The sequence below is a fragment of the Culex quinquefasciatus genome, chromosome 1 (assembly GCF_015732765.1).
Source record: "Culex quinquefasciatus strain JHB chromosome 1, VPISU_Cqui_1.0_pri_paternal, whole genome shotgun sequence".
In the NCBI taxonomy this organism is placed as follows: Eukaryota; Metazoa; Arthropoda; class Insecta; order Diptera; family Culicidae; genus Culex; species Culex quinquefasciatus.
In genome coordinates this window covers 103,656,489-103,673,377 of record NC_051861.1, presented here as the reverse complement: position 1 = coordinate 103,673,377, position 16,889 = coordinate 103,656,489, and the positions used below count along the sequence as shown (strand labels likewise).

Sequence of the window (16,889 nt, the reverse complement as noted above, 5' to 3'; positions counted from 1 at the left end):
TGAGAAAAAACATGCAGAAATTATGTTTATCATGACAAATACTGGTTTCAGCCTTTGAACAAATGGTAAAGCTTTTTAGTGTTGGTTTTACTCCAAACAACCCAATGTTTTCAAATATTTGAAGCATGCATTGAATATATTTTTGCATTTTTTGAGAACAAACAAAAGTATGTAATTTTTCAATGATTTGTTTTGTATTATTATGCAACATGATTTAAATTATACGATAAAATAACATCATTCCACAAAAAGTCTACAATTTTTTCACATTTAACCCTCTAACCTGTAGTTGCACTAGTGCTCCATAATTCTTTTACTTCAAATTGTAATTTCTTTAGTGCTAGGTATTCAACCAATTGAATTAATTCTTTTTGCTCAAATTCGATTTTCATTTCATTTAATCATGGTAAACAAAAAACGTAAACAAATCTCAATTATAATTTAGAGATAAGGAGTTATTATTGTTTTGATGAAATAACATCAATCTGTTTAATGCTTACTTAATTGCAATAATTTAATACTCATTAAGCAAGATCTTTTCCTAGTTGCTTCAATAATTAATATTATCAGAAATAATTCTGATATCATAATTTCTGATAACCCGATTAATTATATATAAACCAAACAATACATTTAATTTAACAAAATTATGTTGAGTTTGTTCATTTATTATTTTTTCAGAGCATTTTCAAAAAAATAGTTCCAAAAATTTAAGAAAATGTATACTTCCGCTTAAATTTCGGGAATTCCCGGGAAATTTAAAGATTTCCCGGGAAACGGGAAATATTTTTTTTCGGGAAATCCCGGGAATTTTTATCCCGGGACGGGAAATTGGACGCTCTACACAGAGCTTATGGGATTATGGCTATATGGGAGAAATTGGCTATAATCGTATGAAAATCATTCAAGCATAAAAATATTATAGTGTTTTGGAATCGGGATGATGTCAACTATCTATTAAAATTATAATTTCACGAAAATTTTCACAAAAATACGTATTTTTCCTGTAGTTTGAAAATGCATTTTTTTTCTCTAAAGAGACCAAACATATATTGTTTATGCTACATGGGTATCAAATGATCAGGATTTTTTCATACGTTTCGAATGTAATAACATTTTATTTGAAAATACTTCAAATTTTCATAAAACTACGTATATTCAAAAAAATACCTAAAATTTCCGTTTTAACAATATGGGTAGCAAACGATTTCGAATGTATTAACAACATTTTTTGAAAACACTTAAAATATTCACAAAACTACGTATTTTTGAAAAAATACTCAAAATTTATTTTTTTTTCAATATGGTTATCAAGCGAACAGGATTTTTTCAAACATTTCAAATGTAATAACATTTTATTTGAAAATACTTAAAATTTTCACAAAACTACGTATTTTCGAAAAAATACTCAGAATTTCAATTTTAACAATATGGGTTTCAAACGATTGGATTTTTTTTGCATGCATGTTTTGTGAAAATTTTAAGTACTTTCAAAAAAAATATTATTACATTCGAAATGTATGAAAAAATCCTGATCGTTTGATACCCATATTGTAAAAACTGAAATTTTGAGTATTTTTTCGAAAATACGAAGTTTTGTGAAAATGTTGAGTGTTTTAAAAAAAATGGTTTTACATTCGATATGTATGAAAAAATCCAATCATTTGATATCCATATTGCAATAACAATAATTTTGAGTATTTTTTCGAGAAACATTGCATTTTCAAAATACAGGAAAAATACGTACTTTTGTGAAAATTTTCATGAAATTATAATTTTAATGGATAGTTAACATCATCCCGAATCCAAAACATTATAATTTTTTGATGTTTACATGATTTTTCATACGTTTAAAGCCAATGTCTCCCATAGAGCCAAAATCCCATAAGCTCTGTGCTTCAGCAATGCTTTTCTAATTTTTGTAAGATTTTATTCCTTTTGTTGAAACAATAATAAATCATTTTGAAAGCAAATTGTTTTTTTGGATTAATAACAAATCTCATCAAAATCTACAAATCGAAAAAAAAACCCCACAAGAATAGTATTGAGCAGTTCTCTACGGAATCGGTATTTTTTCTGTAATTTTCTTTTTTGTATTTTTGAAAACGGCTGAAACTTTTTTGGTGCCTTCGGTATGCCCAAAGAAGCCATTATGCATCATTATTTTGTCCATATAATTTTCCATACAAATTTGGCAGTTGTCCATACAAAAATGATGTATGAAAATTCAAAAATCTGTATCTTTTGAAGGAATTTTTTGATCGATTTGGTGTCTTCGGCAAAGTTGTAGGTGTGGTGATGGATTACACTGAAAAAAATGACGCACGGTAAAAAATTTTTTGGTGATTTTTTATTTAACTTTTTGTTACTAAAACTTGATTTGCATAAAACACTATTTTTAATTTTTTTTTTTGATGTGTTTTAGAGGACATCAAATGCCAACTCTTCAGAAATTTCCAGGTTGTGCAAAAAATCTTTGAGCGAGTTATGAATTTTTGAATCAATACTATTTTTTTCAAAAAATCGAAAAATTGGTCGCAAAAATTTTTCAAATTCATTTTTTAATGTAAAATCAAATTTGCAATCAAAAAGTACTTTAGTAAAATTTTGATAAAGTGCACCGTTTTCAAGTTAAATCCAGTTTTAGGTGACTTTTTTTTTAAATAGTCACAGTTTTTCATTTATTTAAATTAGTGCACATGTTTGCCCACTTTTGAAAAAAATATTTTTGAAAAGCTTAGAAAATTCTCTATATTTTGCATTTTTGAACTTTGTTGATACGACCCTTAGTTGCTGAAATATTAAACAGGAAAATTGAAAAAAAAAATGGAAATGAAATTTTTTTATGCATGCATATTTTGAGAAAATTTTAAGTATTTTCAAAAAAAAATGTTATTACATTCGACATGTATGAAAAAATCCTGATCATTTGATAACCATATTGTAAAACCTTAAATTTTGAGAATTTTTTTCGAAAATTCGCAGTTTAGTTGAAAATTTTAAGTATTTTCAAAAAATGTTGTTATCACATTCGAAATTCGAAATTCGAAAAAATCCTGATCGTTTGCTATCCATACTGTAAAATCTGAAATTTTGAGTACTTTTTTTAAAAAAAAAACGTAGTTTTGTGAAAATTTTGAGTGTTTTCAAAATATGTTGTTATTACATTCGAAATGTATTAAAAAATCCTGATCGCTTGTAACCATATTGCAATTACAATAATTTTGAGTATTTTTTTTTTTTGAAAATACGTAGTTTTGTGAAAATTTTGAGTGTTTTTTAATGGTTTTACATTCGATATGTATGAAAAAAATCCAATCATTTGATACCCATATTGCAATAATAATAATTTAGAGTATTTTTTCGAGAAACATTGCATTTTCAAAATACAGGAAAAATACGTATTTTTGTGAAAATTTTCATGAAATTATAATTTTAATGGATATTTGACATCATCCCTATTCCAAAGCATTATAATTTTTTGATGTTTACATGATTTTTCATACGTCTCCCATATAGCCAAAATCCCATAGGCTCTGTGCTTCAGTTAATCACTGGGCCATGCTTAACCGAGGCAGCTGTACGGATCAAAACCGGGGCAGTGCAAAACCGAGGCGTGCAAAACCGGGGCATGACTGCACTTTGTTTCAAATGAAAAAAGCTCATCTAATTTTTGAAAAATTTTATTCCTTTCGTTGAAACAAAAATAAATCATTTTGAAAGCAAATTGATTTTTTTTTTGGATTCATAAAAAATCTCATCAAAATCTACAAATTGGAAAAAAACCCACAAGAATAGTATTAAAACAAGAATAGGACATTTAAACATGTATTGCAATACCCTGAAATTTGATTTTTGAACTATTTGAAGAAATTTTTACGTTTGCAAGAATGAAAATATGCATAAAAAATTTACAGAAACATGAGTAATTTGCTTAGAAAGAATTTAAAGTTATCTACAATATGTTCGGACTTAAAATTAACTCTTGACACATAAAAAACTTCTCACATAGAAAAAAAAGAGAAAAAAAACTCACTACAATGATTTCAAAGAATATTTAAATTTGGTTGAATCTAACACAAAGTCGTTAAACTTATATAAGAACTGTTCATGTTAGAGAGAATGAAAATCTCACAAAAGCATTTTAGAAACATGAATAAATCCAAGGTAACTTTACAATAGGTCGTTACCTTGGGCGTTTTCAAGCAAGGTTACGTCCTTTAAAAATAATTCCACAGAAATAATTTTGAAATAATTTAAAAAATCTTATCAAACTATTGAAAGTAGTGCTCAAATTTTAGTGAAGAAAAAAAAATCATGAGCAAGAATCAACAATTTTGATAAAATACTAAAATATCTCTAAATTTACAAACTTTCTAATCAAACTTATGTCATTTCGCCTATGACCTTTTATTACACATCCCACTATTTGCTATTTTAAATATTATAGCAATTGAGGTATTATTTGGTTTTATATGAGTTTTTTCATGATTTGGTTTTTTTCTGGGGTAAAATTATGAATTACCTCTGACATTTTTTTCTATAATAATTCCTATTTGTAATATTTTCAATATTATTTTTATTCTGCTAATTTCCCAAAACTATTTCAACTTTTTAAAACTTTTGTAACGTATCTGTATTTTAATTGCAACAATTTGCCAGCTTTCAAAAAGTAAAAGAAACCAAAAAAATTAATGCAGGAAAAAAAAATTAAGTGCAACTTCCTTAAATTACCAACTTTTTAAACCTACTTAAAAAAAAACAATAAAAAACTAGGTCAGCTCAACCTCCCAAGATAAATGGCAATTTTACTGCCAAGTTATGGGGCTAGACAAACACACCGGAGCTCCCTTTCCCTTGTCTTGCACCATTTGCTACCTCAAACGAAAAATAAAAATCGTCTCACGCTCGAATGGCTCCAATGAAGTTGGAAAGATTTTCTTTTTTTTTCACTTCTCTTAGTGGTCCTTGGGGGACAATCAATTTGCATGCCTTTTCTTTAAACTATATATTTAAAACTAGCTATTTTGCACCTTTTTTCCAGCAGCAGTGTTTTAAGCTGAGTAAGGGCTTTTAGAGTGTGAGTTTGTGTGTGCAGAATTCAAATGGAAAATCACAATTTAAGCGTTTTCGAATTCCAAATGCCAACATTAGCATTCACCGCCCCGCGTAATGAAATTATTCTGGCTTATGGTGCGGTGGGAATGAAGCGGCGAATGTGATAGTTTATAATTTTCCAGCTGAATGGGATATAATTTGCAACGCGTTTGTTATAATACGGACATGGTCTGGCGTTATACATGGTTCGTGCCTGGCATTAAACCGGTGCAACAGTGGGGTAGGGAAGCTAATATCCAGCTCATAAGTGGCTTCACCAGAGTTATGTGTTTCATACAGCGGGGAAGTGCATATTTGTAGCAACAGACAACTCTAAATTTTAGACTTTTTGATTGTTCGTATTCAACAAAGATCAGTCATCAACTAATCTATTTGACTACAAATTTTTATTATAATTCATTCAATTCAGCAATTGATAATGATTTTTTAGCACCTTATTTTTCAAAAATCAAATTATTCACTCTAAAGTACTGCCTTGACGTTCTCGATTGCGAGATTCCTACTCGAAACTAGGTGTCCGAAGGCTTGATTGTTGAGGCAATTGCAAACCTCTTTTTACACCTAAGCTTCCATCAACCCCGGGATTCGAACTGACGACCTTTGGATTGTGAGTCCAACTGCCTACCAGCGACTCCACCGAGGCAGGACCCAGGGAGACGACTCCTACAACTGGACTGAGCTAACGACCTAACCTCTTATGACTTCTAAAAACTACGCTAAATTGATTTACATTTTTTTAAACCAAGATGGTGGCCAATTTGGCGGTGACAAAATGTTGAAAAAATTCATTTTATTATTTAATAAGCAATCAACTATTCAAATTTGACTAAAATGGGGTCGCAAAACTCGAATATAATGTTTAAAACAAGAAAAAGAAAAAAATCGTTTTTTTTGTTCGTGGTTCGATTATCCGAAGTCCCATACAAACCTTCGGATAATCGAACTTCAGATAATCGAAACATCGGATAATCGAGGCTTCGGATAATCGAGTCTGGACTGTACCAGCAAAATCTCAGAATTTTAACAAAACTACGTATTTTCGGAAAAATTCTAAAAATTTAAATGTTTCACAATATGGGTATCAAATGATCGAGATTTTTCGTTCACTCGAAAGTATTAGCATTTTTTTAAATGCTCTAAATTTTCACATAACTACGCATTTTCGAAATAATTACTAAAAGATTCACACTTTTATATTATGGATATCAAATGATCGGGATTTTTTCATACATTTCAGAAATAAAACACAATTTTTTGAAAACACTGGAAAATTGCACAATACTACTTCTTTTTGAAAAAAAAAAAACAAGAATTTTGTTTGTTGTCAAAATGGGTATATTTTGTGAAAAATTAATCATTTAAAAAAAAGTGTTGTAACTTTCGAAATGTATGAATAAATCCTGATCATTTGATAACCATGCGTAAAAAAAAATTTCATATTTTTTATTGGAAAATACGTAGTTTTGTGAAAAATTTGAGTATTTCACAAAAAATATTATTGCTATCGAAATTCATAAAAAACCCCGATCATTTGATACCCATATTGTCAAAAACTGAAGGTGTGCGTGCGGTGAAAAATCAGACAATCGATTCAAAAAAAGGCTAAAAGTGTAATTTTGTGAAAATATTGAATGGATTCCGCGTTTTCGAACGGGTTGCAGCTTCGAGACATCAAGCAAATTGTTCTTTGTTTTATTCTTCCCTCGCGTGTGTGAGTGTTTGTTGTCTTCTGGGGGGTTTGACAGTCGGTTCCGCGTTTTCGAATTGGTGGTAGCTCTGGGACTTCATGGGAATGTACGTCATTTTTCTTTGTCATTATTTCTTTTTTGAGAGTTTGTTGTATTTTTTTTGTGAAAATGTCAAACGGTTCTTGCCCTCGAACTGGTTGCACGTCCGGAAAATCAAGTGGATCGTCGGGTTTTTCTATCGAATGTTGTTAATGGGCCTCGAATTGACATGCGGAGTTTTCGGTGCTGGTAATGACGGGGAATAACGTTGAAGTTGACCAGCAGTGACACCAGGAAAGAGATCATTAGGACCCGAACTGATTCCGATTGATGTTTTGCGAAAATTTGGTGAGATCAAACCATTATATATCATTACAACTTTTATATAACAATACTATATACAAACTATATAATGCACAACAGACTTACACTAACACTAACAAACATTCAATTTACAAAATACTCTGCAAATTATACCATATTTCATTGGCCCGATGAAATTCCCGCTACCCTACTATCCAAACCTCCCAATAATTTCCGTTTACTTTTAAAAGTCGCGTGGGTTCCCCGCACTTTTGCCACTAGTAAACAACAACAAAATCCTCCCCAAATCCCCACGGGACTGTATGGGCGTAGCCTTGGAGCACAGTGTGGAAATTTACGTTCATAGATATTTTTGTTTGTACCGGGCAACAACCAAATTGTCTAAGAATATTGGATTGACCACTGTGGCACCCCCTACAGCGTGGTGCAGACCCGTTATGCTATGCTATGCTATGCTATGCTATATTGTCAAAAACTGAATTTTTGTTCAAAAACCACGCAGTTTTGTGAAAATTTTGAGTATTTTGTGTAATCGCTTTCGAAATGTATGAAAAAAACTTTTAACACTTGACACCCATATTGTAAAGACTGAAAATTTTAGCATTTTTTCCAAAAATACGTAGTTTTGTGAAAAATTAGAGTATTTTCAAAATGTATGAAAAAATCCCGATCATTTGATACGCGTAGAGTAGACACAATAATTTTTAGTATTTTTTCGAAAAACATGTACAATGTAGCATGTTTTTAATTAAAAAATCTTTTCAGTTTGTGTTGAAGTCTCTTACCTTGGTTTAGAACTTCGAAACAATCAATTTACTTTCACACTATCATGCTCTAGTTCTGAGTCTGCAGCGGAATAATCGAGGTCTCCAAAAAAAGTGCATTGATTGAAAAATTGTTTTGAAATAAATGTATTATCAATTTTATAAGTCATTTTTTTATAAGAACAAGAAAAATGATGAAAATAAAGCTTTACTGTAGGCACGGTAAATTCTCGGTAATTTTTACCGGGTTGTTCGGTGAAATTTTAAGAAAGCTGTCAAATTAACGTTTACCGAGCTCGCGGTAGTTGTAATTTTTACCGAGCTGACTACCGAGCGCTCGGCTGTTGAGTTTTCGGTAAAAAATTTACCGAGTACAGTAAAAAAATCTAAGTGTGTAGGCTTTAGGCTCCCTGAATACACACTCCGGTCAACAGAATTCGTTTTCAGTTCTAAATAACAAATTTCGGGTCTAAATGCTACGGTTCTATTCTGAAAAGCCATTCACCTCTACCTCCGTGACATTGATTCGGGGTACACAGCAACTAAAATTTAATTTTGGAATGATGAAAATTTGGTAGATTGAATATTACCTCTTTTTAGAGTAATATTACCTAAAAAATGTGTAAAAATGTGAACCTGATGAATATTCACCACAAACTGATGAAAATTCATCATTTATTGATGTAGGGGAAGGTGGGGCAAGACGACCATATGAGGCAAAAGGAACAATCGCTCGTACGGCCGTAATTTATACAATTTTGATTATTTCCAGTATGAGGAATTGTTGCTATCAATGCAATTAGCTGATTCTACTACCACATAACCGAAAAAACGACGTAAACGCCACGGGGCATAAGATTGAATGTAGTTTTTTTTTTCAAAACCTTAGTATTCTTAAAATTTTTGGAAAGTACAAAATAAGGCTTAAGTTTCGTTTTAAGGCCCATTTTATCAAAATGCTATTTTTCCTAGATCAGTAGTGTCCATATCATTGACTTGCACCAATTATAAAGTATGATTTAACTTTTGGTTATTTTTGTTGAGAGCTTTTAAAAAATCTTGTTCAGGTGGGGCAAGTGTACCATATAGATTTTTAGTATGGAAAAAATATAAATGCTGTAACAACATATTTTATTATGATATAAATACATAAAAGTACTTAAAAACTGATTAACAGTTGTTAAAAAAATTGGCCACACAAAATATAGTGATATTATGGAAAATTTACTTTTGATAATTTAAGTATTTTTTTTTTCGTTAAAGCGATCAAATTTATAGTAAAATATTATTATTTAATCTAAAAATGAAAAAAAAAAAACCTTTCAAATACAATCTAATCTGATGTATCTAAGTGATAACAGTTCAGTTGTTAGCTTATTAACATGTTGTTTCATGCATTGTTCCTCTTGCCCCAACGGGTTGTTCGTCTTGCCCCACTAGTTGAGTAGAACGTACGGAAAATCAAAATTTTTAAAGTTTTTACTTAAAAAAACAGGATTTTTTAAAAACTTGTTCTATAAAAGTCTTAGTCAAGACCTGGAAAAAGATGATTATGAAAAAATCCTACAGATTTTTTTAACGAACATTTCCTTAGCTTGTTACACTTGCCCTACTTTCCCCTAATATTACACTTTTTTGACACAAAATCTGTCACCATTTCCTGATGATCATTACCATTTTTTTTTGTGTATGATCAGGGAGCACAATTCATAAAGAAGATGGAGACAAACAGGGCTGAGCTGTAGGTTAGTCGAGGTTAGTCGTCGACTAACAAGTTCTTTAAAAAAATGTCGCCCTCCTTAAACAATTTGGCGCCCTCAGCAGGGCCCAAGAGAAACTTTGCATTTTGCAAATTTGCCAAGTTGCCGATTTGTGCTGCGCCTTCATGAAAAAGATATAGCGCCCTCCCCATGCCGCACAAAATGCCATTTTTTGCAAATTTCAAAAAAAAAAAATGCCTAAGGGAGAAGACAAATCAACAGAGATAAATATAATTTCCTATTGCAGAGTTGTATAATACGACGAGGCGTTTTCAATATGATAACGAAAAAATAGTAAAATTCAAAATTCTGGTAACTTTGTTTATATGATTTAACATCAAACTGCATCCTGAATTCAACAGTTGGTATTGAAAATTTTATTTGAGACTGTTAAGCGAATAAGGCAAATAGGGTATTTGAAATTTCCAGGGTTCCCTGGAATTCTTGAAGAAAGAGCAAGTCTCGATTCCCGGGAATCCTAAAATTTAGAGAATCACAACAAAGATCACAGAGCCTACTGTAAATAATCCTTGGATTAACTTAACATCTAACCTTTCGAAATGACCCAGTTAGGGAAAATCCTCCGTCGGTCGCCGCCGTAGCGGAGCTTAACTTGGAGATTATAACTTACCCCACTGAAACCACTCTGGCTGGGATCCGCCACCGAGGCCGGGGCAAAAGCCAGCGTCTGCGGTGGAAACATATACTGCTGCTGTTGCTGAGGATAGTAATATGGCATCATCTGTTGCTGACTGTTGTTGTTGTACTGACTAAGCTGCTGCTGCATCTGCTGGAAGTGCAACAGCTGCTGCTGCTGTCCAAGGTTGTTGTTGTTGGAGGTGGCAGCAGCAGCCGCAATGTTTGACGAGGATGACGAGCAGGACGAAAGTTGAGGCGACTGCAGCTGGGACGCGGGCTCACTGGAGAGGGGATTCCGCAGCGGTGGCCGGGGCGGTTCGCTCGGCGGGGACAGCTTCCGGTACTGTTCGTCCTGGGGCCGGCACACGGTCAGCGTCACGTAGTTGGGCGCGGTCCGGAGCACCTCCAGGGCTTCCTGTGAAAGGAGGAAGGGAGAAGATTAGCTTTGTGAAAGTAAAAAACAAAAACAATCTAGTTAACTGGGCTTTTTTATGCCAGGAGAAATGCAGCTGTCAAAGGACGAAGTGCGTCTGCTGGAATTTTCCACCTACGAGGACTACCTCCAAAGTCTCGTCACAACCCAGGACCTGCGCTACCTCGGCCACAAGCAGAACGGACTGCGGCTGTACCAAACCGGCTACAGATCCCTCACCAAAGCCGCCTTCGAAAGCCGCCGCAATGAAATTGGCGACTACTTCCGGGCGACGCAAGATCCAAATGCCTACTTCAGCCGAGGGCTCGTAACTTCGGACGCGTTCCTGCGTGAACTCGCCGTCCGTGAAAGACCCAACCGGCTTGGGATGCTTTCGACCATCATCTTCGTGCGGCACTGTCGGAAAAATGCGGAAATCTCCGGGTACATTGACTACGAGCAGGCGCTGCGGCGCAGCAGCAGCAAGGACAACCCATTCGATTGGAAGACCTTCTTCGCGGGTGAACAAGTGCTGTGTCCGACCAGGTTTGATTTGTCCTACTACAACTCCAGGACGAACAAGGTGTTCAAGCGGGACTCGAAGAACTATCAAGTTCTTTGCGATCCAGTGCGGGGTATTATATTTCGGAACATGTATGACCGGAAGAATATCTATCCGGATCCGATTGGGGGTCACTTTGGGACGAACACCACCAGGATGGAGATCGAAGCTGCTGGCTATGAGCAAATCGTTCTGTATGATCATGTTGTGAGGAAAAATTACTGAATGTTAGGTGAAATTGACTGTATAAAATATCATTTGATATTACTTTTGTTTTCATCTACACGGAGAAAAAAGAGTTCCCAAAATCGTGAACACCCGTTCATGAAATTGGGAACCACGAACAAAGTGTTCAAATGCCATGGTACGATTTTCAAAAACGTACCATGGAATTTGAACACTTTGTCCGTGTTTCCCAATTTCATGAAGGGGTGTTCACGATTTTGGGAACTCTTTTTTCTCCGTGTAATCTAATCCATAATCTAACACAAACGCAGGCAGTCCGATGAATGCATGCTGGAAAGTCTTGTGATTAGATTACGTTGTGATTAGATTACGTCCCAAGCACTTTTCCTGTCAATATTAATAATTGCAGTAAATCCGAGAACATCCGAAAATGTAAAACAAAAATTAAAGCGGCCAGCCCTACTGCCTTGTGTTTACCGCAGAGAGGATTTTGAGAACGGATTACATTTCACAGAATCAACAGGGGAGGAGGGATGCGTGGACATACCGTACCAAACAGTACTGTTTAAAATCAGTCTCATTGAAAAAAAAAAAAAACAAAAAAAAAACAATGAAATTGCCATGGATTCAATATTTCCAAGTAGAAAGTATTGTAAAATGCATTAAAAATCTGAGTTGTTTATTTTCCAATGACTAGTTTTCTGAAATGTCTAGATTCGAAGATTTTCAGTTGATGCCACTAATTCCATTGAAGTTTTGAAATATTTATTTTTCCACCTGATTTTTCGGGCCTAGTGGAGCGAGGGGGAGTGGTCATCTTAATTCCGTAGTAACAGTTCAATAGGGCGAATCTGCGTTTGTAAACAAGCAGTCTATCCCTTTTGCTCAAGTGACACTTCACGTCACACTTTTATTTTTTAAGGGCTAAAATGGATGGAAGTATACATTTTTATGCATGTTTCTAAAATTATCACAAGAAAATGGAATCTCAGGGGTGTTGCGAGCAAAAATTTACAATAAAAAAGAATCACTTAAAGCAAAAGTGTCTATTTAATATGTTAAACTGCCTTACACAAAGCGTTCTTAGTCTCAGATGGTAGTCTCAGATGTCTCCTACAAGCTGCAGGTCGAACGAGTTGAAATCTGGATGGAACACTATTTTATTTGAGTTTGAAAATTATGCTATTTTTCACAAAAATGCCAATTACTCCCTTTAAATTTATTCAATTGGGATGCTTCTCCCTGCATTTTGTTGCATTTTTTATGCCCTTTAAGATGCATTTTGAACTTTGAAAATAAATTGAATTTTGCCTAAGAGCAGTTCTCTCAGATTTCCCTCCGCATGGCTGGGACACCGAACCCATCGAAAAGTGGGATGGTCGGAGGGCTTGAGACTGCCCTTTACCAATTCGGAAAGGGTAAATACAAGCGCCAGCTTAGGATACTGTACATTGATCTTGGCTAATTTGTGTGTGAATGTATTAATGTTTTTTTTTTAGTTATGAATATAATATTTTCAGCACCTGGATTTGAAGAAAGGGTTATTCAAGTGATAAGAAAAAAAAATAAAATAAAATAAACATGAGATTATACGAACGATGGACATAAAAAGACAACAATCAAACCATAACTCGAACTACACACACTAATAAAATAATTGGGATATCAGGAATGAGGTAAGACCGGGGCCAACATTTACTTCCCCGTCCGACGGAAGGCGTGTTCAGGCAAATCTCGTCTCGAAAAATGCCACCGGGACCGTCTGGGATCGAACCCAGGCCGACTGGGTGAGAGGCAACCACGCTTACCTCTACACCACGGTCCCGGCTTGGTATGTGGGGTGGGGTGTCATATTACAACACGATAAATTGAAGAACTACAAATAAATCTGGAGTTTACTCTGTCGTAATTCTAAAAGGGTAAAGGGGCATCTTTTTGGGTTAACAAAATCTTTAGGTTTTCAGCAAAATTGATATGTGTCAAGAATAATTTGTTAAACAAATATACAGATGATGGTGAAATAGTAGAAAGATTAATTAAATATAATTAAAAATAAGCATTAAGACGACCACTTTTCAAGCATGTGTAAAAAATTAAAAAAAAGGGGAAAAAATAGAGGGATTACTCCGAGTATGGAGGTGAGGTAGGTGCCCAAATAATACGATTACGGTTTTCAGATTTTCAGGAAACAAGGAAGGAAAAATAATAAATAACTTGAAACGTTAAAAGAAAATTTAAAAGGTCATAAAAAAACTAAAATACAAGGGTATCTAAAACCTTCTGGGTCATAAAAAAACTAAAATACAAGGGTATCTAAAACCTTCTGGATGAATTTTGAGTGAAATATTGAAGTTGATCATTATTTTCGGTGCTTGTCTGGTAAGATTTTTGTTGCTTGGGGTTCGATATATAAATGGCGTTTTCTCCCCGCATGCGGGAGATTCGGCCGATGTCATTTGTATGGGGAGGGTAAACATTTTGGGGAGGGCGAACGCTGATGGGATACAACATCCTCACCAAAGTGTTCTAGAAGGAAACTAGAAGGAAGAGCAGTTCTCTCAGATTTCGTTTTTTTTTTGTATTGAAACTTTTTTGGCGCCTTCGGTATGCCCAAAAAAGCCATTTTGCATCAAATTTGGCAGCTGTCCATACAAAAATGATGTATGAAAATTCAAAAACCTGTATCTTTTGAAGGAATTTTTTGATCGATTTGGTGTCTTCGGCAAAGTTGTACGCATTGATATGGACTACACTGAAAAAAAATGATACACGGTAAAAAAAATTTGGTGATTTTTTATTTAACTTTTTGTCACTAAAACTTGATTGCAAAAAAAACTATTTTTATTTTTTTATATTTTTTGATTTGTTTTAGAGGACATCAAATGCCAACTTTTCAGAAATTTCCAGGTAGCGCAAAAAAATCTTTGACCGAGTTAGGAATTTTTGAATCAATACTGATTTTTTCAAAAAATCGAAAAATTCGTCGCAAAAATTTTCAACTTAATTTTTCGATGTAAAATCAAATTTGCAATCAAAAAGTACTTTAGTGAAATTTTGATAAAGTGCACCGTTTTCAAGTTAAATCCATTTTAAGGTGACTTTTTGGAAAATAGACGAAGTTTTCCATTTTTTAATTAAGTGCACATGTTTACCCATTTTCGAAAAAAAATATTTTTGAAAAGCTGAGAAAATTCTCTATATTTTGCTTTTTTTTTAATTTTGTTGATACGACCCTTAGTTGCTGAGATATTGCCATGCAAGTGTTTAAAAACAGGAAAATTGATGTTTTCTTAGTCTCACCCAAACAACCCACCATTTTCTAATGTCGATATCTCAGCAACTAATGGTCCGATTTTCAATGTTAAAATATGAAATATTCGTGAAATTTTTTGATCTTTTCGAAAACAATATTTTCAAAATTTCAATATTCAATATTCAATATTTTCAATCAAGACTATCATTTCAAAAGGACCAAACATTCAATATTACGCCCTTTTTAAATGTGAATTTTATATGGACATTACATGGACATGTACTTTTTGATTGCAAATTTGATTTTACATCGAAAAATGCAGCTGAAAAATTTTTGCGACCAATATTTCGATTTTTTGAAAAAATCAGCTATGATTCATAAATTCATAACACGGTCAAAAAGTGTTTGCACAACCTGGAAATTTCTGAAAAGTTGGCATTTTATGTCCTCTAAAACATATCAAAAAATAAAAAAAATAAAAATAGTGTTTTTTTTGCAAATCAAGTGTTAGTGACAAAAAGTGAAAAAAAATCATCATTTTTTACCGTGTATCCTTTTTTCAATGTAGTCCTTATCCATACCTACAACTTTGTCGAAGACACCAAATCGATAAAAAAAATCCTTTAAAATATACAGATTTTTGAATTTTCATACATCATTTTTGTTTGGACAGCTGTCAAATTTGTACAGCAATTCCATTTGAAAAGAGCCTAAACCGAAAAAAAAGTTCTTCAATCGGGCTCAAAATTTTTCTGGGAGTTCCTCGGCCAAAATAATTAGACCCGTATTTTTTGTTTGGCCATTAGGGTGACCTACATCTTGCTAGGGTGGTTCGAAAAATTGCAATTTTCGTAATTTTTCGCAAAAATCATTTCTTCGCGCCATTTCATTCGATTTTAGCTGTCTTAGACGCAAAGAAAGGTGATGAGTTTGGCTATTTGTGAAAAATAGTAAGAAGTTCCCTAGCTTAACTATTGAAAAAGTCGTATTAAAACTTAAAATGGCGTTTTGACCGTGTCTGGACCAAAGAGCCTATGAAAATATTTTTATCGGATTCCTCGGAAAATTTCACGTAACATATCAAAAAATTGGCGATGTCGAACCGTACGTTTTCAAGATATGATTTTTTGAAAATAAAAACTGAGTTTTTCGACGCTCCACGCGCAAAAACAGGAAAATGACGAAATCGGCAAAAAATCAACTTTTTTCACTAAAACTGCGATAACTTAAAAATTTCAGCGATGACCTATACATGTCTGGGTAATTGAAAGACGCAACTTTTGGTACCATAACATCTATAGGTCATCGCTGAAATTTGAAAGTTATCGCAGTTTTAGTGAAAAAAAGTTGATTTTTTGCCGATTTCGTCATTTTCCTGTTTTTGCGCGTGGCACGTCGAAAAACTCAGTTTTTATTTTCAAAAAATCAAATCTTGGAAACGTACGGTTCGACATCGCCAATTTTTTGATATGTTACGTGAAATTTTCCGAGGAATCCGATAAAAATATTTTCAGGCATAGGCTCTTTGGTCCAGACACCGTCAAAACGCCATTTTAAGTTTTCATACGACTTTTTCAATAGTTAAGCTAGATTTTTGGAACTTCTTACTATTTTTCACAAATAGCCAAACTCATCACCTTTCTTTTGCGTCTAAGACAGCTAAAATCGGATGAAATGGCGCGGAGATATGATTTTTCGAAAAAAGTGATTTTTGCGAAAAATGACGAAAATTGCCATTTTTCGAACCACCCTAGCAAGATGTAGGTCACCCTAATGGCCAAACAAAAAAAAATACGGGTCTAATTATTTTGGCCGAGGAACCCCCAGAAAAATGTTGAGCCCGATTGAAGAACTTTTTTTTCGGTTTAGGCTCTTTTCAAATGGAATTGCTGTATATGGACAAACTAATGATGCAAAATGGCTTCTTTGGGCATTCCGAAGGCACCAAAAAAGTTTCAGTCGAATTGAAAATTACAAAAATTAAAATTCTTAAATTAAAGACCGATTTCGCAGAGAATTGATCTTAAGTTATAGCCTTTGTAAGATTTTTGACGTTTTTGAAACTTCAAACTTGGTGTCCCGATTTGCCCCATTTCCCGTTGACCTAGAGTGCTCATATTTTGGCCAGATGCTATTTTTATATG

The 16,889-nt window shown here is 33.6% G+C and overlaps 2 protein-coding genes across 3 annotated transcripts in view; one reads left to right on the top strand and one right to left on the bottom strand.

The window, feature by feature from the left end:
- Positions 1-16,889, bottom strand: part of LOC6049292 — a 290,210-nt gene that overhangs the window by 20,218 nt on the left and 253,103 nt on the right. For both annotated transcript variants that reach the window (XM_038248307.1, XM_038248306.1), the window contains one exon: positions 10,325-10,747. In XM_038248307.1, the coding sequence (XP_038104235.1) occupies positions 10,325-10,747 (423 nt within the window). The remainder of the gene's footprint in view (positions 1-10,324; positions 10,748-16,889) is intronic.
- Positions 10,770-11,533, top strand: LOC119765130 (cilia- and flagella-associated protein 299-like). The gene has a single exon (XM_038248310.1). The coding sequence runs from the start codon at positions 10,824-10,826 to the stop codon at positions 11,529-11,531; it is 708 nt and encodes a 235-aa protein (XP_038104238.1). The 5' UTR covers positions 10,770-10,823; the 3' UTR covers positions 11,532-11,533.

Excerpts from the sequence above, each read along its gene's own strand:
- LOC119765130 (XM_038248310.1), top strand. The coding sequence starts at position 10,824 with ATGCCAGGAGAAATGCAGCTGTCAAAGGACGAAGTGCGTCTGCTGGAA.